Here is a 26,844-nt window from a genome sequence, read left to right as displayed (position 1 = left end):
AAGAGAGGAAATGAGGGGAAAAGGAGGGGGTTTGGGACACAAGGGCTGGGGGGTGCAATTGGAGGCAGCTCCCGCCGGGCTGGAGGCATCCAAGACGCTGTAAATCCTCAATCCTGTCTGCCTGCTCCCCGGCCCGGGTAATCTGCGGCTCTCCGGGGAGAAAGGGCACTTTCCCTGCCGGGGGGGCGAGGCCAGGGCGGCCCGGTGAGCCCCTCCTGCCCGGAGCGTGGCTCGGGACCGCATCCATCCCTTGTTTCAGGGGCGGGGACGCCTCCAGCCCCCGTCCTGGGGGATTTGGGGCCCGGCTTGGGGATTTATGCCCACTTTTCCCTACTAGGGTGGGGGCAGAAAGTCTTTAATTACGCGGGGGATAATTAAAGCTCCGGCGGGGGGGATGATCCGGGGTCCCGGGGCCATCCCCGCATCCCGGGGATGTTAAAGCCGCTTCACCCCTTGGCAACCCCGGCTCGCTCCACCCCGGAGCTTTTCCTGCCGGAGCCAACTCCGGGGTTAAGGAGCTTAAGGAGCGCGAGGCTCAAGGCCGGGGCCCTCCGGGAGAGCGGCTCCGTCCCGGTAAGGACCGCCCCACGCCCCCGGGCACGGCCGCCGCCGGGGGCTGGCGCTGGGCTCTGTTCCCCTTCCTTTTCCTCCTCCTGCTCCCGCCCGGAGCCTCGGGGTGCGTTTGTCGGCAGAGCCCGGGAATGCCGCGGGGCTGCTGGGGGAGGATGGGGCCGAGCCGCTGTCGGGACCTCCAGGAAGAGGAGGGTCCCCGCTCCCGCCGTCACACGGGGAGGGGACGCGGATTTCGGGCTAATCCCGACCCCGCATCCGCTTCCCGCGGGCGGGCACCGAGCCCGAACCGCCCCAAATCCCGGGAAAAGGGGCCGGGGGACGAGGAGGCCGCGGCAAGGGGGTGCCCGGGGCTCGGGAGGTGCTCCCGGGGCTGAGGTGGGGACACCGGGTCCCCCCCGGCGCGGGGAGCGTGGGATGGGGACCGGGAATGGGATCGGGGTCGGGAATGGGAATAGGACCGGGAATGGGATCGGGGTCGGGAATGGGATGGACACCGGGAATGGGATTGGGACCGGGAATGGGATTGGGAATAGGAATGGGATCGGGATCGGGAATGGGAATGGGATCGGGACTGGGAATGGGATGGGGACTGGGAATGGGATCGGGGTCGGGAATGGGATCGGGGTCGGGAATGGGATCGGGATCCGAAATGGGATCGGGCTCGGGAATGGGGTCGGGAATGGCGCTGGGGCAGCGGCTTTGGGAGGGCAAAGGGGGTTTGTGATGGGAAAATCGCGGATCGGGGCGGCTCCGTGATCCCAGCGGAGAATCGGGGCGGGTCTGTGGCCGCGAATGGAAAAGTGCCGCGGTTTGGGATCTTAAATGAGAATTTACGGTGGTTTGGGGATCGCAAATGCAATTTTATGGTGGTTTGGGGATCACAAATGCGATTTTACGGCGGTTTGGGGATCGCAGCTGTGAATCTGCAGCAGGGTTTGGGATCACAAACACAAACTTTTAGTGATTTTGTGGTTGCAGCTGTAAATCTGCAGCAGTTTTGGGATCACAAATAGGAATTCACAACAGTTTTGGGATCACAAATGCAAGTTTGTGCCAGTTTTATTATTACAACTATCAACTGGCAGCGGTTTTGGGATCACAAACATGAATTTGCAGAGGTTTTTGGCATTAGAAATCCAAATTTTGTGTCAGTTTTGTGATTGCAGTTACAAACCTGCAACATTTTTGTGTTGTAATTGAAAATCTGCAGCAGTTCTGGAATCAAACGTTAATTTACAGCAGTTTTGGGATCACAAACATGAATTTACAGCAGTTTGGGGATCATAGACATGAATTTACACAGTGTTTGGGGTCAACTACAAATTTGCAACAGTTTGGGGAAATCTGCAGTGGGTTTGGGATCACAGTCATGAATTTTTAGTGATTTTTTCGTTGTGACTGTAAATCTGCAGCATGTTTTGGGATTGTAACTGGAAATCTGCAGCAGTTTTGGGATCACACTCATGAATTTACAGCAGTTTTGGGATCATAGCTGCAACTCTGCAGCAGTTTTGCTCTTGCAGCTATAAACCTGCCCTGATTTTGTGATCCCAAACACACATTTACAGAGGGTTTATGTTGCAGCTGCAAAATGAAGTGGGTTTGGATCACAGCCGTTGATCTGCAGCACTTTGTGATCCCAAACTCCAGATTTTGGCCATTTTGTGGTTGCAGCTGCAAATCTCTGGCTGTTTTGTGATTGTGAACGTGGATCTGAACATCCTTGCAGTCACAACTGCAAACTTCCCGTGGGTTTTTGACCACAACTGTGCATTTCCAGCAGCTCTTCCCTCACAAACAGCATTCCTTGGAATGTCTGAGTGTGGGAGGTGGCATTTCCAGCCGGGCCAGGGGGCAGAACACTCCCCATGGGCTGGAGGACACTCACATTGAGGGGTGGTGGGATTTTGGTGGAAATTCCCCTGCTTGTGCCTGGTTATTAAAACCAAAGCAAATATCAGGGAAGGATCCCAAGGCAGGTTGTTGTTCCTATCCCTGAGGATCCTTTATCCAAATGCCGCACCCAGGGAGGGCTCAGCCCCTTCCCAAGGGGAGCAGAGCAGCTCATGGTGGCAAAGGATGCCCTGGCTGTGTCCTGGGCTGGATCCCATCCTGGATCCCAGATCCCATCCTGCCTCTCTCCCATCCCATCCCACAGGGGCCATGGCCTCGCTGCTGTCCCTGCAGGAGGAGAACAGGATCCTGCAGCAGGAGCTGTCCCGCGTTGAGGACCTGCTGGCCCAGAGCCGGGCTGAGCGCGATGAGCTGGCCATCAAGTACAATGCTCTCAGTGAGCGGGTGAGCCCCCCAAATGCCCCTTTTTAACCCCAAAACTCAGAGCTGGCCATCAAGTACAATGCCCTCAGTGAGCGGGTGAGCCCCCCAAATCCCCCTTTTTAACCCCAAAATCCACAGCTGGCCATCAAGTACAACATCCTCAGCGAGTGTGTGAGCCACCCCAAATCCCCCTTTTTAACCCCAAATTCCAGAGCTGGCCATCAAGTACAACACCCTCAGCCAGCCCCCCCAAATCCTCATTTTCAGCCCCAAAATCCACAGCTGGCCATCAAGTACAATACCCTCAGTGAGTGGGTGAGCCACCCCAAACCCCTCTTTTTAACCCCAAAATCCAGAGCTGGCCATAAAATACAACACCCTCAATGAGCCCCCCCCAAATCCCCCTTTTTAACCCCAAATTCCAGAGCTGGCCATCAAGTACAACACCCTCAGCCAGCGCCCCCAAATCCCCTTTTCAGCCCCAAATTCCGGGCAGTGCCAGCTCCAGCCCTGGCATTCCCTGTGTGGGGCAGGGGAGCTGTGGTGTCCCCGTGGTGGGAATTGTCCAGGCCAGTCCTGGCTTGCCAGGGCTTGCCCATCCCTGTTTTATTTGTCCTGCTGGATTTTGGAAGGAACCCCCTGCCCCTCCCTGTGGGAATCCTTCAGTTTTCCAGCACTTTGCCCTGGCAACCAGGAATTCCACAGGGCTTTGGCTCTCCCAGTGCTGAGTGCGCCCCAAACTGGTGGGATACTGGAGGAATCCCTCGGTTTGTGCCTCAATATTCAAAATAAAAGCAAATATCAGGAAAATATCCCCAGGCAAGTTTCCACTCCTGTACCCAAGGATCCTTTATCCATCACCCACTCTGTGCAAACTGGGAAGGGGCTTTGCTGACCCCACAGACTGGAGGTTGAGTTATCCTTAAAAACAACCCCAAAATTTCCCATTCACCCCCTCCTTGTGCATGGAGAAATGGGAGAATGTGGGAACTGAGGCCTTCAGCTGGCTGGGATTTGCCATGGGAACCCTGGAAGTGAGGCTGGGGGATGCCCAGGGGTGTGGGGGTGCCAGCCTGGGCCAAAGGATGCCCAGGGGTGTGGATGGGGGTGCCAGCAGATGCCCAGGGGTGTGGATAGGGGTGCCAGCAGATGCCCAGGAGTGTGGAGGTGCCAGCCTGGGCTCCCCTGATCCCAGCTGGAGCAGAGCCTGCGGCTGGAGCCGGAGGAAGCGGCCGAGAGCCGGAGCCTGGCCCAGCACAACATCGAGCTGCGGAGGCTGCTGGAGGAGGAGCAGGCTGCCTACAAGAGGAAGCTCCAGGCCTACCAGGAGGGCCAGCAGCGCCAGGCCCAGCTGGTGCAGAAGCTCCAAGCCAAGGTAAATCCTTCCCCAGGGAGGCACTGGGATAATTTGGGGACACCCTCCATGGGTGTCACTCCCCCGTCCCTCCCGCAGGTGTTGCAGTATAAGAAGAAATGTGGGGAAGTGGAGCAGCAGCTGCTGGAGAAGGCGACGGAGCTGGAGCAGGAGAGGCTGACGGTGAGGGAGGCTTTGGGGGTGCCCTGCCCCAAATCCCAAATCAGGGTGATGGCCAGCGGGGGGATGTTCCCACAGATCCAGCTGGATGCCAGCGGCTCCCAGCCCGAGGAGGAGAGCAGCAACGAGCTGGAGAACGCCCTGATCCGCCTGGAGGAGGAGCAGCAGAGGTGGGGGGGATCCTGGGGGAGGTGGGGATTCCTGGGGGATTCTGACCCCGGTGATCCCCTGGGATCCCAGGAGCAGCAGAGATGGGCGGGAATGTGAGGATTCCCAGGGAATTCTGGGCCTGGTGATTCCTTGGGATTCCAGGAGCAGAGATGGGCGGGAATGTGAGGATTCCCAGGGGATTCTGACCCTGGTGATCCCCAATCCCAGGAACAGCAGAGGTGGGCGGGATCCCAAGGGAAATGTGAGGATTCTCAGGGGGATTTTGACCCCAGTCATCCCCAATCCCAGGAGCAGCAGGGGTGGGCGGGATCCCAAGGGAAATGTGAGGATTCCTGGGGGATTTTGACCCCAGTGATCCCCGATCCCAGGAGCAGCAGCCTGGTGCAGGTGAACTCGATGCTGCGGGAGCAGCTGGAACAGGCCAACGTGGCCAACGCGGCGCTGAGCGAGGACATCCGGAAGCTCACGGCGGACTGGGCACGGGCCAGGGACGAGCTGGAGCAGCGGGAGGCGGAGTGGAGGCGGGAGGAGGAGGTGGGGGACACCCGGGAGGGGACAGGGGACACCCGGGAGCAGCAGCGGGGAGAGGGGTGTGAGGCAGGGGGATCAGGGGATGGGGGATCATGGAGAGGGGTGTGGGGTCGTGGGGGATGCTGCAAAGAGCAGAGTTTGGGGAGTATGGGGGGAGATGTTTTGGGAAGAGGATGCAAGGCAGATGTGGGGTCACTGAGGAGGGATGCAGGGCCGGGGGGATGTTCTGTGGGGAAGGATTTGGGATGGGAAATGGAGATGAGGCAGGTGGATGTGTCAGGGACAATGTGGGGCACGTGGGGCCATGGGTGATGTTCCATGGGGAAGAATTTGGGGATGTGACATGGATGGGAAAGGGAGATGAGGCAGGGGGATACAGGGATGTGTCAGGGACAGTTACACAGGACCCTGGCAGGGATGTGGGGTCATGGAGGATGTTGCATGGAGAAGAATTTGGGGGATGTGATGGGAAGGGGACCTGAGGCAGGGACGTGTCACCCCCCCCACCCCTCTCCATGCCCCAGGAGTTGAGGTGGGGCTGTGGAGGACTGTGGGGGTGATGGGTGTGGCCAGGACGGATATTTGGGAATTTGGGGACCGTGGTGGATCCCTGATCTCGCTCCATCGCCCCCCAGTCCTTCAACACCTACTTCAGCAACGAGCACAGCCGGCTCCTGACCCTCTGGCGGCAGCTGGTGGCCTTCAGGCGCCACTTCGGGGAGATGAAAGCCACCACCGAGAGGTCAGCGGGGCCCGGGGCGGGATCCCTCCCTCCGGGGGTCCCTGGGGGTCCCACCCCGCTCCTCCCGCCCGCACAGGGACCTGTCGGAGCTGGGCCACGAGGTGTCGCGGACGGGCCGCGCTGCCCACGCCGCCTGCCTGCACCTGGCCGCCAACCTGCGGCTGGCCGAGAGCCAGGCGGGGGCGGCCCGGGAGCGGCAGGAGCTGCGCCTGGAGCAGCTGCAGGAACAGCTGGCGGCGCGGGCGCGGGACGCAGAGCTGGAGAAAAACACCCTGGCAGCCAGGTACGGGGCATGGGGGCACCTGGTGGGCGAGGGGAGGAATGGAAGTGCAGGGGATGTGGTACAGGATGGGGAGGGAGTGAGTCAGAGGGAAGCAGGAGCACCGGGAGGGATGCAGGAATGCCAGGAGGGGTGCAGGAGGGGTGCAGGAGCACCAGGAGGGGTGCAGGAGCATCAGGAGGGGTATGGGGGCACCAGGGGATGCAGGAGGTGCAGGATGGGGAGGATGCACCCTCATGGGGCCATAGGAGATGTTTTGTGGGGAAGGTTTTGAGGCTGTGGCACAGATGGGAAGGGATGTGAGGCAGGGATGCTGGATGGTGGATGGTGGATGCTGGGTGTTGGATGCTGGATGCTGGATGCTGGATGCTGGATGTTGGATGCTGGGTTCTGGATGTTGGATGGTGGATGTTGGATGGTGGATGTTGGATGTTGGATGTTGGATGCTGGGTTCTGGATGTTGGATGTTGGATGCTGGATGTTGGATGTTGGATGCTGGATGTTGGATGGTGGATGTTGGATGTTGGATGCTGGATGTTGGATGCTGGATGCTGGATGTTGGATGCTGGATGCTGGATGCTGGATGTTGGATGGTGGATGCTGGATGCTGGATGTTGGATGTTGGATGTTGGATGGTGGATGCTGGATGTTGGATGGCGGATGCTGGATGCTGGATGTTGGATGCTGGATGCTGGATGTTGGATGTTGGATGGTGGATGCTGGATGTTGGATGCTGGATGCTGGATGTTGGATGGTGGATGCTGGATGTTGGATGCTGGATGCTGGATGTTGGATGTTGGATGTTGGATGCTGGATGTTGGATGGTGGATGCTGGATGTTGGATGTTGGATGTTGGATGCTGGATGTTGGATGCTGGATGCTGGATGTTGGATGGTGGATGCTGGATGCTGGATGTTGGATGGTGGATGCTGGATGTTGGATGGTGGATGTTGGATGCTGGATGCTGGATGTTGGATGTTGGATGCTGGATGCTGGATGTTGGATGTTGGATGTTGGATGTTGGATGCTGGATGCTGGATGTTGGATGTTGGATGTTGGATGTTGGATGGTGGATGCTGGATGCTGGATGTTGGATGGTGGATGTTGGATGGTGGATGTTGGATGTTGGATGCTGGATGTTGGATGGTGGATGTTGGATGCTGGATGTTGGATGGTGGATGTTGGATGTTGCATGTTGGATGCTGGATGTTGGATGTTGCATGTTGGATGCTGGATGCTGGATGTTGGATGCTGGATGCTGGGTTCTGGATGTTTGATGCCGGCTGTGTCCTGGCCAGGCTGGCGGAGCTGACGGCGGCCCTGGAGCGGCGCCGGAGCGAGGACGAGGAGAAGGAGCGGGCGGTGGAAGCGCTGACGCTGCAGCTGCGGGAGCTGGTGGGTGCAGGGTGCGGGGGTTTGGGGATGCAGGTCGGTCATTCCCAGCCTGATCCCATCCCGGGGCTCACAGGAGGCCGCGCGTGCCCGGGAGCCAACGCCGGAGCAGGTGCAGGCTCTGCGCTCCGAGCTGGAGCTGCTGCGCCGGACGCTGCACGAGATCACCCAGGTGCTGGGACACCCCGGGGCCACCCACAGCCAGGAGGGGCCTCTCCCTGCCTCAGTGTCCCCTCCCTGCCTCAGTGTCCCCTGCCTTCCTCAGTGTCCCCTGCCTTCCTCAGTGTCCCCTCCCTGTCCCAGTGCCCCCTTCCTTGACTCATTTTTGTATTTCCTTATTCAGTTTCCCCTCTCCCTGATTCAGTTTTCCCCTCCCTGCTTCAGTTTCCCTTTCCCCCTTATTTGACTTGATTTCCCATTTCCCACCTCAGTTTCCCCTTCCTGGACTCCCTCTCCTCTTCCTCACCTTGGTTCTCCCTTTCACTGACTTCATTCCCTTCCCTGCCTCACTTTCCCCTGGATTTTCCCGGGAACAGGCGGTGCTGGCAGATGACCCCGAGTCCCCTGCGCCTGCCGTGTCCCTCCCATGTCCCCCCGTGTCCCCTCCGTGTCCTGCTGTGTCCCCTCTCCGCAGCCTCTCTGCCAGTGCTGCCGCCGCCGCCGTCCACGCAGCCCTGAGCCGGCGCCAGCTCCAGCTGCAGGTGAGCTGGGAGGAGGAGGAGGATGGAGACAGGGATGGGGATGGGAATGGGGATGGGGATGGGAACGGGAATGGGGTTTGGGATGGGGATGGGTATGGGAAGGATGGGGACAAGGATGGGATCTGATCAAGGCTGGCCCCCAGGAGGCCCGGAGCCAGGCGGAGGCGGGCCGGGAGGCAGCCGGGAGCCTGCGGCGGGAGCTGGGAGTGCTGGAGCAGCGGCTGGAGCAGCTGGGAGCCGAGGCCGGGAGCTGCCGGCGGGCGCAGGAGGAGGCGCAGCGGGAGGGGCTTCAGCTGCGGGCCCAGGCCGAGGGGCTGCGCAGGTACCGCCCCTCTGTCTGTCCTGCGTGTGCGGCTGTCTGTCCCTGTGTGTCCATGTGTCTGTCCCTAATGTCCGTCTGTCCCTGTGCATCCGTGTGTCCCTGTGCCTGTCTGTCTGTGTGTCCGTGTGTCCATGTGCCTGTGTGTATGCGTGCCTGTGTGTCCCTGTTCCTGTGTCTGTGGGCCCATGCCCATGTCCGTGTGTCTGTGTGCCCGTGTCCATCTGTCCCTGTGTCCGTGTGTCCATGTGCCTATGTGTCCATGTGCCTGTGTGCCCGTGTGTCCATGGGTCCCTGTGCCTGTGTATCCGTGTGCCCATGTGTCCATGTATCCATGTGTCTGTGTGTCCATGTGCCCATGTGTCCATGTGTCCATGTGTCCATGTGCCCATGTGCCTGTATGCCCATGCGTCCATGTGTCCGTGTGCCCACATGTCCGTGTGTCTGTGTGGCCATGTGTCTGTGTGCCCCTGTGTCTGCATGTCCATGTGTCCCTGTGTCCGTGTGTCCATGTATCCATGTATGCATGAGCCCGTGTCTGTGTGTCCATGTCCGTGTGTCCGCAGGGAGCTGTGCCCATGTGTCCGTGTATCCATGAGCCCGTGTCTGTGTGTCCATGTCTGTGTGTCCGTGTCCGTGTGTCCGCAGGGAGCTGTGCCCATGTGTCTGTGTATCCATGAGCCCGTGCCCTTGTGTCCGTGTCCGTGTGTCCGCAGGGAGCTGTGCCCATGTGTCTGTGTGTCTGTGTATCCACGTGTCCATGTCCATGTGTCCATGTCCGTGTGTCCGTGTCCGTGTGTCCGCAGGGAGCTGTGCCCATGTGTCTGTGTGTCTGTGTATCCACGTGTCCATGTCCATGAGCCCATGTCCGTGTGTCCATGTCCGTGTGTCCGTGTCCGTGTGTCCGCAGGGAGCTGTGCCCATGTGTCTGTGTGTCTGTGTATCCACGTGTCCATGTCCATGTGTCCATGTCTGTGTGTCCGTGTCCGTGTGTCCGCGGGGAGCTGTGCCCATGTGTCTGTGTGTCTGTGTATCCATGTGTCCATGTCCGTGTTGTCCGTGTCCGTGTGTCCATGTCCGTGTGTCCGCAGGGAGCTGTGCCCATGTGTCTGTGTGTCTGTGTATCCACGTGTCCATGTCCATGAGCCCATGTCCGTGTGTCCATGTCCGTGTGTCCATGTCCGTGTGTCCATGTCCGTGTGTCCGCAGGGAGCTGTGCCGCGCAGAGGCGGCGCTGGCGGAGGAGCAGCAGCGGGCGGGGGCCCTGCAGCAGGAGCGGGAGCAGCTGCGGCGCCGCAGCGAGAGCCTGCAGGACTGCCGGGACCAGGCTGCCCGCGACGCCCAGGCTGCCCACGAGCAGCTGCAGCACAGGTGGGCACGGGCGGGCACGGGCAGGTGCAGGTGGGGACACAGGTGGGTGTGGGGTCTGGGTGGGTAGAAGGTGTACAAGAGGGTTCAGATGAGCACAGGTGGCTTTGGTGGGCACAGGTGGATGTAGGTGGGCACAGATGGGCACAGGTGGGTGTACAGGGGGCACAGGTGCGTGTGCAGGGGGGTACAGGAGGGTTCAGGAGGGTACAGGAGGGCACAGGTGGGCACAGGTGGGCACAGTCAGTCTGTGCTGTCCCCGCACAGCCAGCAGCAGGTGCAGGAGCTGGAGGCACAGCGGGCGCAGGCACAGCAGGAGCTGCTGGAGGCGCGGGAGGAGCTGAGCCGGGCGCTGCTGGAGGTGGAGCTGGCCCGGGGCGAGCAGGAGGCGCTGGAAGAGGCCCTGGGCAAGGTGGGCACTGGGACCCGCCCCACAGCGGGGCCAGGCACGGGTACAGGGGCATTCCCATGGGTACAGGTGAATCCCTGTGGATGTATCCCCAGGAGTGCCAGCCCTGCCCTGGGTGCAGCCCCATGGCCCGGTTCCACAGGTAGCCCCACATACCCCAGGTGTCCCCAAGTGCCCCCTATGCCCCAGATGCTCCCCAAGCCCCAGATGCCCCCCGTGCCCCCCATGCCCCAGGTGCTCCCCAAGCCCCAAGTGAGCCCCAGGTGTCCCCCTGCCCCAGGAGTGCCAGGCCTGCTGTGGGTGCAGCCACATCCACAGGTGTCCCCACATACCACAGGTGCCCCCTATGCCCCAGGTACTCCCCAAGCCCAAGATGCCCCCCATGCCCCACGTGCTCCCTGTGCCCCCTGTGCCCCAGGTACTCCCCAAGCCCCAGATGCCCCCCGTGCCCTCCATGCCCCAGGTACTCCCCAAACTCCAAGTGAGCCCCAGGTGTCCCCCCATGCGCCAGGTGCTCCCCGAGCCCCAGGTGCCCCCCCCGTGCCCCCCCTGCGCCCGTCCCCCCGTCCCGCCGTGCCCCCGGTGCCAGCCGGTGCCCGCTGGCAGGCGCAGGGCAGCTGCGGGGAGCTGGCGGAGGCCCGGCGGGCGGCGGAGGCGGAGGAGTCGCGGCTGCGGGACGCGCTGGCCAAGACCAGCGAGCTGGCGGCCGGGCTGGCCCGGGACAAGGCGGAGCTGGGCCGGCGGCTGGAGCTGCTGGAGCAGGAGCGGGAGCGGGGCCGGCTGCGCAGCCGGGAGCTGTGCCGGGAGCTGGCGCTGCTGCGGACACGGCTGGAGAGCGGCCCCCGGCCCGGCAGCGAGCGGCGGGACCTGGAGCGGCCACGGGGAGACCCCCGGGACGACGGGCGGGGGCTGCGGGAGGAGCTGCGGGAGCTGCGTGGGGTCCACGAGCGGCTGCGCCACAGCCTGGGCCAGGTGGGCACTGTGGGGGCAACTGGGAGCGGTGGGGAGGGGGCCAAGGGTAACTGGGAGCGGTGTGGAGGGGGCCAAGGGTAACTGGGAGCGGTGGGGAGGGGGCCAAGGGTAACTGGGAGCGGTGGGAAAGGGGCATGGGGCCACTGGGAGTGTGTCAGGGGTAAATGGGAGAGGTGGGGAGAGTGTCTGGGGTAACTGGGAGGGGTGGGGAGGGTGCCAAGGGTAACTGGGAGGGGGCGTGCGATAACTGGCGGTCCCTGAGCTGTCCCTGGTGTCCCCGGTGTGCCGCAGGCGGTGCAGGAGCAGAGCGCGGCGGGCGAGGCGCTGGCGCGGGCGCGGGCGGAGCAGGAGCGGCTCCGGGCGGAGCAGGAGCGGCTGGGCCGGACCCAGGCGGCGCTGGCCCAGGACGGGGCCGGGCTGGCCGTGCAGCTCGCGGCTGCCCAGCGCCAGGAGCGGCACCGCCACCGCGAGGCCGCCGGGCTCAGGTGGGGCCGGGCTCAGGGGGTGCCGGGGAGGGTCCAGCCCCGTGCCCAGCCCCGTGCCCAGCCCTGTGCCCAGCCCCGTGCCCAGCCCCGTGCCCAGCCCCATGCCCAGCCCTGTGCCTGGTGTCCCACAGATCAGAGAAGGAGGGGCTGGAGAGCGCAGTGTTCCAGCTGCAGCAGGAGCTGGCCCAGCTCCAGGCCCGCAATCAGCAGCTGGAGACCCAAGGCCGGACACTGGCCCAGGCCAAGGAGGCGCTGGAAGGTGAGGGGTCCTGGCCACCCGTGTGTCCCATTGGCCTGGCTATGCCCAGCTCCCACCCATCCATCCCCATCTTCATCTTCATCCCATCCATCCCCATCTTCGTCCCCCTCCCATCCATCCCCATCCTCATCCTCATCCCCATCCATCCCCATCTTCACCATCCATACCCATCCACAGTATCTGTTATACACATCTTCATCCTCGTCCATCTCCATCTTCACCGTCCATCTCCATCCATCACCCCATCCTCATCCCTGTCCATCCCCATCCTCATCCTTGGCTCCATCCTCTTCTCCCCATTGACAGGGGGTGTCTCCACGACATGGGGGTGTCCCCACTGATGGGGGGGTGTCCTCATGACAGGGTGTCCCCACTGACTGGGGTTGTCCCCAATGACTGGTGGGTCCCCATTAGCTCTGGGGTGTCCCCATGACGTAGGGGTGTTCCATTCTGCAGTGTCCCCATGACTGGGAGTGTCCCCATCACTGGGGGTGTCCCCATCACTGTAGGTGTCCCCATCACTGGGTTGTCCCCATGACTGAGGGGTGTCCCCATGACTTAGGGGTGTTCCATTATGCAGTGTCCCCATGACTGAGATGTGCCCATGACTGGAGGTGTCCCCATCACTGGGTTGTCCCCATGACTGGGGATGTCCCCATGACTTAGGGGTGTCCCATGGTCCAGTGTCCCCATGATTGGGGATGTCCCCATGACCGAGGCTGTCCCCATGACTGCGCTGTCCCCATCACTGACGGGTGTCCCTATGACTCGGGGTGTCCCTATGACTCGGGGTGTCCCCATGACCGCGCTGTCCCTGTGTCCCCCAGCGGAGCTGGGCGTGGCGCGGCGGGAGCGGGCGCAGGAGCTGCGGGAGCGGCGCCGGCGGTGGCGGTGGCCGAGGCGGCCGCGGTGACAGCGGCGCTGCAGAGCGCCCGGGACGCCCACCGGGAGCAGCTGGAGCAGCTCCAGCGCGAGAAGGTGCGCACGGGGCACGGGGGGACGAGGGTTTGGGCTGCGGCAGGGATTTGGGGCACGGCGCTGGGGTTTTGGGGTGCTGTGGTGGAGGCTTTTAGGGTGTGATGGTGATTTTGGGGGTTTTAAGAGTGATTGTTGGGGAACGATGTTCGTTATTGGGGTGAAATGTTGGGTTTTGGGGTGAAATGTAGCTTTTTGGGGTGCAGAGCTGATTTTTGATGCACGTGTTGACTGTTCAGGGCACAGTGGTTATTTTTGGGGTGAAATAACCACTGTGGGTTATTGGGTTCTGGGGTGAAATGTGTTTTGGGGCTCAGTGGTGATTTTTGAGGTGAAATGTAGATTTTTGGGGCGCAGAGCTGATTTTTGATGCACATGCTGATTGTTGAGGGCACAGTGGTGATTTTTGGGGGGCAACCTTGATTTCTGACATTCCCACTGATTGGTGGGGCACGATGCTCAGGGTGCGGGATTGTTTGGCTTCACTGGTGATTTTTGTGGTTTGCTGGTGATTTTTGGGGTCTGCTGGTGATTTTTGGGGCTCATTGGTGATTTTGGGGCTGGCAGGAGGAGCTGGAGGCTGAGCGGGGCCGGCTGGTGCAGGAGCACGAGGAGCTGGTGGCCGATCTGGCGGCAGCGCGGCAGCAGCGCCAGAGCGAGAAGCAGCAGGTGGTGGCCCTGATGTCCCCCTGTCCCTGTGCCACCTCTGATGTCCCCCCAGCCCTGTGCCACTCCCCTGTCCCCCAGCCTCGATGTCCCCCTGTTCCTGTGCCACCCCTGATGTCCCCCTGTGCCTGTGCCACCCCCAGTGTCCCCCTAGCCCTGTGCCACCCCCAATGTTCCCCAGCCTTGATGTCCCCCTGTCCCTGTGCCACCCCCAATGTCTCCCAGCCCTGTGCCACCCCGATGTCCCCCAGCCTCGATGTCCCCCTGTGCTTGTGCCAGCTCCATGTCCCTTCAGCCCTGTGCCACCCCCGATGTCCCCCAGCCCTGTGCCACCCTCGATGTCCCCAGGCTCTGGCACTTCAGGAGGAGGAGCGGGTGGCCCTGGCAGGGACACTGGCAGGGCTCCAGCAGAGCCTGGACGAGGCCACGGCCGAGCTGGAGCAGCGGCGGCGAGAGGTCACAGGCCACCAGGAGAAGGAGCAGGTGGGTTTGGGGGGCTCCCAGAACCCCCCCAGGGTGGCACAGAGCCCCCACTTCCAGCCCCTGTGCCCAGGTGTCTCCCCTCTTTGCAACCCCCATTGCCAAAGTGTCCCCTGCTCCTGCAGCCACCCATGCCTGGGTGTCCCCTTGTCACCCCCCAATTCCTGGGCATCCCCCACTGCAGCCCCTCCTGTCTGAATATCCCCTGTGCCCCCCCCATTGCATCCCCCCATTCCTGGGTACCCCCCCATTGCCCCCCCCAGCTTGAGCCTCACCCCCACCATTGCAAGACCCTCCTCCCTTTTCTTGCAGCCCCCCAACTTCACCCCCCATCTTCTGCAGGAATGGGGCTCAGCTGTGGTACCTGAACCCCCTCACCCCATCCCTGCACCACCCCTACTGCCCCCTGTTTCTGGGACCCCATCCCCACTGTCCCCCTGTCTCTGGGGCCCCATCCCCATTGTCCCCCCTTTTCTAGGACCTATTCCATTGCCCTCCCTCTTTTTGGGACCCATCTCCATTGCCCCCACCTCTCTCCAGGACCCCATCCCCATTGCCCCCCCTCTCCGGAACCCCATCCCCACTGTCCCCCCCCTTTCCAGGACCCATTCCATTGCCCCCCCTCTCTCTGGGACCCCATCCTCATTGTCACCCTCTCTTTTTGGGATCCATCCCCATTGCCCGCCCCCAACCCCTGGGATCCATCCCTACTGTCCCCCTATCTCTGAGACCCCATCCCCACTGTTCCCCTGTCTCTGAGACCCCAACCCCACTGTTCCCCTATCTCTGAGACCCCAACCCCACTGCCCCCCTCTCTCTGGGACCCCATCCCCATTGCCCTCCCTCATTCCAGGACCCCATCCTCATTGTCCCCGCCTCTTTCTGGGACCCATCCCCATTGCCCCCACCTCTCTCCGGGACCCCAACCCCATTGTTCCTCCTCTCTCTGCGCCCCATCCCCATTACCCCCCCGTCTCCGGTACCCCATCCCCATTGTCCCCTCTCTCCGGGACCCCGCCGGCCCCCGGGACCCCCGAAGGAGGGAGGGGGCTCTCAGGGTGCCCGTGCCCCTCAGGCCTTGGCCGCGGAGCTGCGCTCGCTGCGGGCGCGGGCGGAGGAGGCGGCGCTGAGCCACGAGCGGGAGGCGAGGACGCTCCGGGACCAAGTGGCAGCGGCGGCCAAGCAGCGGGACAGCGCCCTGCGGGAGGTGAACCGCCCCCCAGAAACCCCTTCCCGCCCCCCTGAAACCCCCAAATCGCTGGAGTTCCCCCTCCGGGCAGGCGGAGGAGGCGCGGGCGCAGCTGCGGGCGGGGGCCGAGGCGCGGGCGGCGGCGCGGCGGGAGCTGCTGGAGGCGCAGCGAGAGGCCCGGGACAGCCGCGAGGGCCGCGACACCGAGCGGCGGCGGGCGCAGGAGGCGCGGCGGGCGCTGGGCGATGCGGCCCGCGAGAAGGAGGCGCTGCAGCGCTCCAACGAGGAGCTGCGGGCGGCCCTGCGGCGCGCCGAGGGAGAGCGCATCAGGTCGGGAACGCGGGATGGCCTCACCCGGGGGTGCAGGGCCTTGGAGGGGCTGCTCGGGGCTGGGGGGATGCTCAGAGTTGGGGGGATGCTCGGGGTAAGGGAATGTCCAAGCTGAGAGATGCAGGAGTTGGGAGATGCAGGAGGTGGGAGATGCTTGGGATGAGGGAAAAACAGGAGTTGGGAGATGCAGGAGTTGGGAGATGCAGGAGGTGGGAGATGCTTGGGATGAGGGAAAATAGGAGTTGGGTGATGCTCAGGATGAGGGGAAGCACAGATTGGGAGATGCAGGGGCTGGGAGATGCTTGGGATGAGGGAAGCACAAGTTGGGTGATGCTCGGGATGAGGGAAAACAGGACCTGGGAGATGCTCAGGATGAAGGAAGGCAGGAGTTGGGAGTTACAGGGGTGATCCCCACCCCGGAGGGCGATGCCTGGGATGGGGGCGGTGTTGGGACGCTCAGAGGATGCCCGGGTTGGGATGGGCGGTGCTCCAGGTCGGGAGCACGCTCAGGACAAGATGATGGAAATTTGGGGCTGGGGGGACACCCGTGCTGGGCACAGCTGGGGCACGGCTGGGGCCGGGGGCGTGCTGCCCCCCCGGGCGCTGCCAGCCCCCGCTGCCCGCAGCCTGAAGCGCTCCGGGGAGGACAAGGAGCAGCGTCTGGCGCTGCTGGAGGCGGCGCGGGCGGCGGCCGAGCGGGAGGTGTCGGAGCTGCGGGCGGCGCAGCGGGGGCTGGAGCGCGCCCGCCTGGAGAGCCGCCGGGAGCTGCAGGAGCTGCGCCGCCAGGTCAGGGACGGGCAGCCCGGGGACACGGGGTGGCACTGAGCCTCGGCGTGTCCCCGAACCGCTGGTGCCCTCGCGGGCAGGTGAAGGAGCTGGACAGCGAGAACAGCCGGCGGGGCCGGGAGCTGGGGGAGCTGCAGGCGCGGGTGGCCCTGGAGGAGCAGCGGGAGCAGCGCAGCCGCCGCGAGGCCTCGGGGCTCAGGCAGAAAGTGGCCGAGAGCGAGGCCGGCACCGAGGCTGCCAGGAAGGAGGTGAGGCCGTCCCCAAAGGTCCCCAAGAACCCGCTGTGGGTGTCCCACATCCCAAAGTGTCCCTGTGCCCCCATAGCCGGCTGTCCTGTGGGTCTGGAGGTGTCCCTGTCCCCTCAGGCCGTAGCTTGGTGCCTGCTGTCCCCAGTCATTGCCATCACCGTGGTATCCTGTGTTCCTGGGTGTTCCCATTGCTCCATCCCCTGAATCCCTGGGGTTCCCATTGCCCCATTGCTCCATCCCCTGCATCTCTGGGTGTTCCCATTGTCCCACTGCTCCATTCCCTGCATTCCTGTGATTCCCATTGCTCCATCCCCTGCATCCCTGGGATTCCCAGTGACCCCACTGCTCCATCCCCTGCATCCCTTGGTGTTCCCACTGCCCCATTGCTTCAACCCCTGCATCCCTGGGATTCCCAGTGACCCCACTGCTCCATCCCCAGCATACCTGGGGTTCCCATTGCTCCATCCCCCACCTCTCTGGGGTCCCCCACTGCTCCATCCCCCGCTCCCATCCCTCCCACCCACCCTTCCCCTGTCTGCTGTCGCCCCCTCAGCTGCAGCAGCTGCAGCAGCGCCTGGCGGCGGCGGAGCAGGAGTTCCGGCGGCGGGAGCAGGAGCTGTCCCGCAGCCTGGAGGAGGCGCGGGGCAATGAGAAGAAGCTGCTGGCGGACGCTCGGAACCTGCAGCTCAAGGTGGAGGCGGCGCGGGCCGAGGTGGCCGAGCTGGGGCTGCGGCTGAGCGCGGCGCAGGGCCGGGCGCAGGGGCTGGAGGCGGAGCTGGCCCGCGGCGAGGAGCAGCGCAGGGCCACCGAGTCCCGCCTGGGCGGCCTCCAGGCCACCCTGCGCCGCACCGTGGCCATGGCCAGGGCCAAGGGTGAGCGGCCTCGGGGAAGGGAAGTGGCAGCCCTTGATCCAGCCCTGGGGGTCTCCAACACACCGGTGCTCCGGCCCCTGCATCCTGGGGGTCTCCCAACCCTGTTATTCCATCCCTGCATCCCTGGATCCCCCCAAACCCCATTATTCCATCCCTGCATCCCAGGGTCTCCCATTGCTCCATCCTCTGCATCCCAGGGGTCTCCCAAACCCCGTTATTCCATCCCCTTCATCCCTGGATGCCCCCCAAACCTCATTATTCTATCCCTGCATCCCTGGATCCCCCCAAGCCTCATTATTCCATCCCTGCATCCCAGAGGTCTCCCATTGCTCCATCTCTTCATCCCTGGATCCCCCCAACCCCCGTTATTCCATCTCCTGCACCCCTGGATCTTCCCAAACCCCATTATTCCATCCCTGCATCCTGGGGGTCTCCTAAACCCCTTATTCTACCCCCTGCATCCTGGGGATCTCCCAACCCGCATTATTCCATCCCTGCATCCCTGGATTCCCCCAAACCCCATTATTCCATCCCTGCATCCTGGGGATCTCCCATTGCTCCATCCTCTGCATCCCAGGGGTCTCCCAACCCCCGTTATTCCATCCCTGCACCCCTGGATCTTCCCAAACCCCATTATTCTATTCCTGCATCCCAGTGGTCTCCCAAACCCCATTATTCCACCCCCTGCATCCTGGGGATCTCCCAACCCGCATTATTCCATCCCCTTCATCCCTGGATCCTCCCAAACCCCATTATTCCATCCCTGCATCCCTGGATCTCCCCAAAAGCCATTATTCTATCTCCTGCATCCCAGGGATCTCCCAGACCCCATTATTCCATCTCCTGTGTCCCTTGATTCCCCCAAACCCCATTATTTAATCTCCTGCATCCCAGGGATCTCCCAAACCCCGTTCTTCCATCCCTGCATCCCTGGATCCCCCCAAACTCCATTATTCCACCCCCTGTACCCCAGGGTCCCCTTCACTCCATCCCCTGCATCCCCACATTTTTCCATCCCCTGCCCCCCTGGTGTCCCCCGCTGCTCCATCCCCTCCTGCCAGGCTCCCTGGTGTCCCCCTGCCACCCCTGTTTGTCCCCCCAGGCGGGGGCCCGGAGGGTTCGGGCAGCCCCGGCTCCGTCCCGGATCCCGAGGCCGATCCCGAGGCCGATCCCGAGGCGCTGCGGGCGGCGCTGCGGGAATTCCTGCGGGAGCTGCAGGACGCGCAGCGGGAGCGGGTGCGTGTCCCTGTCCCTGCCGTCCCCGTTGTCCCCGCAGGGCCCTTCCCGGCCCGATCCCAGCCCCCGTTCCCGGCAGGAGGAGCTCCGGGGGCAGCTGGGCAGCCTGGGCCGGCGCCTGGCGGAGGCGGAGGCGGAGCGGGACAGCGCCGGGGCCCGAGCGCAGCGGCTCCAGAAACTGCTGGACGAGAGCGAGCAAGGTGATGGGGATTTTGGGGATTCGGGGTGGTCTGGTGGCTGCTGGAGCCGCCACAGCCAGCGGGAGCTCGGAGGGAAACTGAGGCACAGGGAGGGGGGTGAAGCTCAGAGCGGAGGATGCTCCTCGGGATTTCCTCCAAAATCCTGGTGGGAAAGCTCATAAATCCCAGTAAAGCCCAGTAAAACCCTTCTGTGCGTCCTTTAAACACCAGTACAAAGTGGTGAATAATTCCATATATCCTTCTAACCCTAATAAAATGGGTTTTAAACCCTTTACCCTTGTAAAACCCCTCTGCATCCCCCACACATCCCAGTGGAACTGGTAAAACCCTCATGGATGCCCATAAATCCCACTGGAACTGCTAAACTCCCCTATGGATCCCATGTAAATACCAGTTAAACTGGTAAACTCCACAAAACCCAGTAAAATTGGTAAAACCCCCTGTGCAAACTCCATAAATCCCAATAAAGTGGGGCAGAACCTGTCTGCACCCCATGTAAATCCCAGTAAAACTGGTAAATCCCCTGTGTATTTCCTGTAAACCCCAATGAAACAGCTGAAAAAAACCTTGTGCAAACTGCAGAAATCCCAATAAAATTAAATTAAAGATCCAAAACATTAAAAAATAGTAATAAAAAAAAAAACCATTAAAAAATTCCCCATAAACTGCAGTAAAACTGGTGAACTCCCTGTGCAGTCTCCATAAATGCCAACAAAGGGTTAAAATCCCTGTGTGTCCCTCTTAAATCCCAGTGAACCCAGTAACCCCTCCCAGTCTGTCCCCCATAAATTCCAATAAAACCCCAATAAAGCCCCAATAAAACTGGTAACACCTCCCTGCATCCCACGACCACCCCAAGAAAACTGGGAAATGCCCTGAGCAAATGCCATAAATCCCAATAAAGTGGGTAAACCCCCCCTGAATCTCTCAGAAACCCCAGTAAAACTGGGAACCCCCTGTGAAAATTCTGTAAATCCCAATGAAATGGGTAAAACCCCTTTGCATTCCCCATAAACCTCAGCAGAACTGGGAAACTCCCCAGTGAATCCCCTGGAAACCCAGGAAAATTGGTCAAATCCTTGTGCATCCCCCTTAAATCCCAGTGCATCCCCCCTTAAATCCCAGTAAACCCCACCCACTTCCTGCAGTGTCCCTTTAAACCCAGTAAAGCCCCCTAAACCCCAGTAAAACCCCTCTGCACCCCCTAAACCCCAGTAAAGACCCATCAATCCCAGTAACCCCCCTGCATCCCCCATGAACCCCAATAAACTGCTCTGCACCCCCATAAATCCCAGTAACCCCCATAAATCCCAGTAACCCCCAGCATACCCCATAAGTCCCTCTGCAATTCCCATAAACCCCAATAAAACCCTCCTGCATCCCCCATGAACCCCAATAAGCCCCAGTAACCCCCCAACATCCCCCATAAACTCTGATAAACCCCTCTGTGAGTCCCATAAACCAAATAAACCCCAGTAAAACCCCATTGCAACACCATAATCCCCAGTAAAACCCCACTGCACCCCACAAACCCCAGTAAAACCCCCTTTAATCCCCACAAACCCCGATAAAACCCCTCTGCACCCCCATAAACCCCAGTAAAACCCCAGTGCTCCCTTGCAAACCCCAGTAAAACCTCTCTGCATTCCCCATAAACCCCGTTAAAACTCCCTTGCACCCCTACAAATTCCAATAAAACCTCTCTGCACCCCCACAAACCCCAGTAAAACCTCTCTGCACCCCCAAAAATCCCAATAAAGCCCCTCTGTACCCCCACAAACCCCAGCAAAACCCCAGTAAAACCCCTTTCCATCTCCATAAATCCCAGTAAAACCCCTCTGCATGCCAACAAACCCCAATAAAACCCCTCTGCGCCTCCAGAAACCCCAGTAAAACCCCAGTAAAACCCCACTGCACACCCACAAACCCCAGTAACACCCCACAAACCCCAGTAAAACCCCCTTCCATCCCCATTAACCCCAGTAAAACCCCTCTGCACCCCCACAAACCACAATAAAATCCCTCTGCACCCCAGCAAAACCTCAGTAAAACCCATTTGCACCCTCACAAATTGCATTAAAATCCCCTTGCACCCCCACTGACACCCCACAAACCCCAGTAAAACCCCCTTCCATCCCTATAAACCCCAGTAAAACCTCATTAAAACCCCCTTGCACCCCCACAAACCCCAGTAAAACCCCAGTTAAACCCCACTGCACCCCCACAAACCCCAGTAAAACCCCAGTGCAGCCCCACAAACCTCAGTAAAACCCCAGTAAAACCACACTGCACCTCCACAAACCCCATTAAATTCCGCTTTCCATCCCCACAAACCCCATTAAGACCCCCTTGCACCCCCACAAACCCCAGTAAAACCCCAGTAACACCCCAGTGCACCCCCACAAATCCCATTAAAACCCCTTTTCACCCCCACAAACCCCAGTAAAACCCCCTTGCCGCCCCCCAAACCCCATTAAAATCCCCTTCCATCCCCATAAACCCCAGTAAAACCCCACTGCACCCCTACAAGCACCATTAAAACCCCCTTGCACTCCCACAAACCCCATTAAAACCCCTCTGCACCCCCACAAACCCCAGTAAAACCCCCTTCCATCCCCATAAACCCCAGTAAAACCCCTCTGCACCCCCACAAACCCCAGTAACACCCCACAAACCCCAGTAAAACCCCCTTCCATCCCCATAAACCCCAATAAAACCCCTCCGCACCCCTACAAACCCCATTAAAACCCCTCTGCACCCCCCAAACCCCGCAGGGCGGCGGGAGCTGAGCGGGGCCCGCGCGTCGCTGCTGCTGCAGGATGAGACCCTGCGGCGCTCGCAGCGGGAATGCCGGGGGCTGCGGGAGCGCCTGAGCGCCCTGGAGAGCGGGATGAGAGCGGCAGAGAGGGAGCGGCGGGCGGGACAGGTAACGGGAACGGGAACGGGAACGGGGACGGGAACGGGAACGGGGACGGGGACGGGAAAGGGAACGGGAACGGGAACAGGGACAGGTTACGGGAACGGGGAGGGGAACGGGGATGGGGATGAGAACGGGAACGGGAAAGGGAACGGGAATGGGAATGGGGATGGGAACGGGAACGGGGATGGGGATGGGGACGGGGATGGGGACGGGAACGGGGCCGGGAACGGGAACGGGAACGGGAAAGGGAATGGGAATGGGAACGGGAATGGGAATGGGAATGGGAACGGGGCCGGGAACGGGAATGGGAACGGGAACGGGGACAGGAATGGGAACGGGGACGGGAACGGGAATGGGAATGGGAATGGGAACAGGAATGGGAACGGGGACGGGGACGGGAACAGGAACAGGAACAGGAACGGGAACGGGAAAGGGAATGGGAACGGGAGCGGGAATGGGAACCGGAACAGGAACAGGGGAGCGGGGCCGGAGGAACTGGGGGTCAGGGGGGAACGAGGGAGTCAGTGGGAATGGGGCTGGGGGGAACGGGGCCGGGGGTAATGGGGTCAGGGGGGAATGGGGGGCCAGGGAGGAACGAGGGAGTTGGGTGGGAATGGGGGAGTCCAACTGGAAATTGGGGGGCAGTCCAGGTGGGAATGTGGGATAATCCAGGTGGGAATACCGAGCAGTCCAGGCGGGAATGCTGGGGCAGTCCAGGAGGGAATGTTGGATAATCCAGGCAGGAATGTGGGATAATCCATATGGGAATGTGGGATAATCCCGGTGGGAATGCCGGGCAGCCCCGTGGGGAGTGTCAGGCAGCCCGGGTGGGCACGGCGGCGTGCCCGGCACATCCCGGCTCCACGCCCGCATTCCGGCGGCTCCAGGAGAAGCTGGGCGAGCTGGCGGAGGCCCGGCAGAGGCTGGAGCTGTGCGAGAGCCGCAGCGCCCGGCTGGAGCTGCAGCGGCGGGCGCTGGAGGCGGAGCTGGGCCGGGCCCGGCGGGCTCTGGCCGAGCGGGACGCGGAGGCGCGGGAGGCGCGGGAGCGAGCGGAGCAGCTCCGCACGCAGGTACCGCGATCCCGCCGGGTTCCGGGGGCTCCGCTGGCTTCCCATGGATCCGCTCCCACGGTTCCCCCCTGAGCGCCCTCCCAGCGCCTCCTGAAGCACTTCCCAGTCCCTCAGCTCCCACTGAACCCACCCAGTCCCCCCAGTTTCCCCTGAGCCCCGTCCCAGTCCCACAGTTCCTATTGAACCCACTCCCAGTTCCCCCGAGTTCCCCCTGGATCCCATCCCAGTTGTCCCCAGTTCCCCCAAAACCCCTCTCAGTCGCCCAGTTCTCCCCAAATCCCTTCCCAATTCCTCTGCTCCTGAACACCTACCCCGTCCCCCCAGTTCTCCATGTATCCCTTCCCAGTCCCTCCAGTTCCCCCAGTGTCCCCTCCCAGCCCCCCAGTTCCCCACTCTCCGTTCCCGTTTGGGCACAGCTGGCTCAGGCCGAGTCCCGCTCGGGGCCGTTCCCGGTTCCGTCGGGGAGCGGCTCCAAGGGGGAGGCTCCGGCCGGGTCCCCGCTCCACGAGCGGCTCCTGCAGCTCCAGAACGCGCTGGCCGCGGGCGAGACGGACCGGAGGCTGCTCCAGGTGGGACCGAACCCCTCCCGGTGCCCCCAGCTCATCCCGAGCCCCTTCCCTGTCCCCTCATTCTCTGTGAGCCCCCTCCCAGCCCTCCCTAAACCCCCTCCCACTACTCCCAGTTCCCTCTGAACCCCTCCCAGTGCTCCCATTTGCCCTGAACACTCCCGGTCCCCTCCGTTCCCACTGGAACTCCTCCCTCTTCCCCCTGAGCCCCCTCCCAGTTCCCCTGGTTCCCCTGAATCCTGTCCCAGTTCTCCCTGGACCCATTCCCAGTCCCCCCCAGCCCCCTGCCAGTCCCTGCTGTCCCGGGGCTGTCCCGAGGCTGTCCCCGAGTGTCCCGGGGCTGTCCCGGGGCTGTCTCGGGGGTGTCCCCGGGTGTCCCGGGGCTGTCCCGGGGGTGTCCCCGGGTGTCACGGGGCTGTCCCGCTGTCCCCCGGTGTCCCAGGAGGGGCTGGAGGAGGCGCGGCGGGCGCTGGCGGAGGCACGGCGGGAGAAGGGAATGCTTCGGGAGCAGCTGCGGGAGCAGCGGGAGCTGGGAATGCTGCGGGAGCCGGGTATGCTCCGGGATCTGGGAATGCCGCGGGAACAGGGAATGCTCCGGGATCTGGGAATGCCGCGGGAGCCGGGAATGCCACCGGAGCCCTCCCAGGACCGGCAGCAGGAGGTGAGCAGGGCCGCACCCCAAATTCGCTGACCTTTGACCCCAGACTGTGGATCCCCCATAGAGCCCTGCACCTTTATGGGCTAATTAATGATCTAATTATCATCTCATACCTATATCATCATATCTAGTGATCTGATACTATGTTAGATAATTGATCTATTGCCACATATATATATATATATATATATATATATATATATATATATATATATATAAAACCCTATTTGGGTTTATCTGTATTTTTCTATCTATTACACATACTTTAATAAATATTTATCTGTGTGTCCGGGCAGGAGCGGGACCCTCCCGGCCAGGCTGGACCCGCGCAGCTCCCGGCAGGGCCGGATCTCCGGGCGGGGCCGGATCCCCCCGCGGGCTCGGCCGAGCGGGAGCTGGAGGAGGCTCGGAAACGCATCCAGGTGCTGCGGGTGGGTCCCGGGGCCGGGGCCAAGCCCGATCCAGGGGATGGGGCCAATCCTGATCCATGGGCTAGGGCTGATCCATGGATTGGGGCTGATCCTGATCCATGGGATGGGGCTGGGGCTGATCCATGGGCTGGGGCTGCTCTTTGGGAGCTCATCCTGATGGGGACGAGCCTGGTGCTGGTGCTGGGATGGGGCTGGGCTCATCCCAACAGGAATGGTCCCGGTGCTGGGAAGGGGCTGGGTTCGTTCCAGGAGCAGGGAGGTGTTGGCACTGGCCACACCAGGGAGGTGGTGCTGGTGTTGGTGTTGGTGCTGGTGTTGGTGCTGGTGTTGGTGTTGCCACTGGGTGTTGGTGTTGCTGTTGGTGCTGGCTCTGGCTCCGGGCTGTTCTGGGGTGCCCGTGCAGGCAGTGCCCATCCCGGGGTGCCCGTGCAGGCAGTGCCCATCCCGGGGTGCCGGGCACCCCTCCCCACAGGCTCAGGTGTCGGCGCTGGAGCTCCGGGCCCGGCCGCTCCCCGAGGCACCCACGGAGCTGCAGCGGGAGCTGGAGCGGCTCCGGCTCGGCCGCGGCAGCCTGGAGGAGCAGGTGAGGGGACACAGGGACAGCCCGGGGACACAGGGACACAGCCTGGGGGACACAGCCCGCAGGGACATGGGGACAGCCTGGGGAAGACCGGGGAAGATGGGGACACAGTCCCAGGGGACACAGGGACACAGCCCGGAGGGACACGGAGACATCCCGGGGGAGACAGCCCAGAGGGACACGGGGACATGGCCTGGGGGACACGGGGACAGCCCGGGGAACACAGCCCACAGGGACACGGGGACAGCCCGGGGAACACAGCCCGGAGGGACACGGAGACATCCCGGGGGAGACAGCCCAGAGGGACACGGGGACACGGCCTGGGGGACACAGGGACAGCCCGGGGAACACGGCCCGCAGGGACACGGGGACAGCCCGGGGAACACGGCCCGCAGGGACACGGAGATATCCCGGGGAACACGGCCCGCAGGGACACGGAGATATCCCGGGGAACACAGCCCACAGGGACACGGGGACAGTCCGGGGAACACGGCCCGCAGGGACACGGAGATATCCCGGGGAACACAGCCCACAGGGACACGGGGACAGTCCGGGGAACACGGCCCGCAGGGACACGGGGACAGCCCGGGGAACACGGCCCGCAGGGACACGGGGACAGCCCGGGGAACATGGCCCGCAGGGACACGGGGACGCGGCCCGGCCCCACAGCCTCCCCTCCCCTCCCTCCCTCCTGCAGATCGCGCTGCTCAAGGAGCAGGAGCTGCAGCGACATCCCACCGGAACTTAGGGAATTCCGGGAATTCCGGGACATCCGCAGGGACCGGCACAGCTGCGGGATGGGAGGATCCATCCCCATGCCCGATCCCAAAATCCACAGCAGCTCCGCTCAGGGGTGAGGGGGATCCAGCCCCATCCCTGTGCTCCAATCCCACAGTGATTTTTGTCTCCTCGTTCCCTTTTCTCCAGGAAAAAGCTGCACTTTTCCCACCAGCCAACAAAATTTGTCTATTTTTGATAAAATCTGGGACCTCATGGATGGTTTACTCATTTTCCTGTTGCAGTTTTTAATGGAAAAATGGGGAATATTCCCTTGTTTTAGCCCCAGAAGACCCAACTGATTTATTCCCCTCCAGCCTTCCAAGCCCTGCCCTCACCCCATCCTAATTTTTCCCCTTTTTCTAACAAAAAACTCCCAGGATTTCTGGTTTTGAAGGAATTTTTTTAGGAACTAGGAGGGTTTTTATATGGAATTTTTGGGAATGGGGGTTTTTACTGGTGCTCCCGAGGGTGGGAAAGCCATGGGAAGGGAGGTGGTGGCTCTGACCCCCTCCCAGTCCCAGCCAGAATAAACATGGAAAATCAAACTGGGAGTTCTGAGGGATTTTTTGGGGGAAGTTGGCATTTTGGGAATGTCCAAATTTGGGCTGGGTTGAGTGAGGTCCCTAAATAATAATGAATAATAAGAATAATGAACAATAAATAGAAATAAGCAATAATTAAAACCCAATAATGATAATTAATAATGAAGAGTAAAGGATAAGAAATCGTAATAAACAGCAAATAATGATGAGGATAAATCTGCACCCTATTGATGAGAGAGAAGCTTTGGGGGGAAATTCACCCTATAAAGGGGAAATTCACCTTACAGAGGGGAAATACACCC

The 26,844-nt window shown here is 61.7% G+C and overlaps 1 protein-coding gene across 1 annotated transcript; it reads left to right on the top strand.

The window, feature by feature from the left end:
• The first annotated feature begins 528 nt into the window (after positions 1-528).
• CROCC (ciliary rootlet coiled-coil, rootletin) lies at positions 529-26,545 on the top strand. Its single transcript, XM_066564081.1, is given in 35 exon segments — positions 529-573; positions 2,732-2,871; positions 4,046-4,225; positions 4,304-4,387; positions 4,463-4,554; positions 4,924-5,089; positions 5,722-5,828; positions 5,905-6,111; positions 7,407-7,503; positions 7,577-7,672; positions 8,037-8,201; positions 8,345-8,523; positions 9,730-9,891; positions 10,156-10,300; positions 10,904-11,269; positions 11,561-11,754; positions 11,886-12,013; positions 12,841-12,891; positions 12,894-12,991; positions 13,556-13,657; positions 14,003-14,137; positions 15,210-15,341; positions 15,415-15,653; positions 16,280-16,439; positions 16,520-16,687; positions 17,241-17,559; positions 18,662-18,795; positions 18,875-18,995; positions 21,770-21,921; positions 22,803-22,985; positions 23,402-23,554; positions 23,994-24,212; positions 24,506-24,640; positions 25,113-25,223; positions 25,918-26,545. Coding segments are annotated over 34 exon segments (5,166 nt in total). The 5' UTR covers positions 529-573; positions 2,732-2,736; the 3' UTR covers positions 25,969-26,545.
• Positions 26,546-26,844: the final 299 nt, after the last annotated feature.

Source organism: Molothrus aeneus, chromosome 21 (genome assembly GCF_037042795.1).
Source record: "Molothrus aeneus isolate 106 chromosome 21, BPBGC_Maene_1.0, whole genome shotgun sequence".
In the NCBI taxonomy this organism is placed as follows: Eukaryota; Metazoa; Chordata; class Aves; order Passeriformes; family Icteridae; genus Molothrus; species Molothrus aeneus.
Note: the sequence above shows the minus strand (reverse complement) of the source record. Positions and strands in the feature narration are given on the sequence as shown.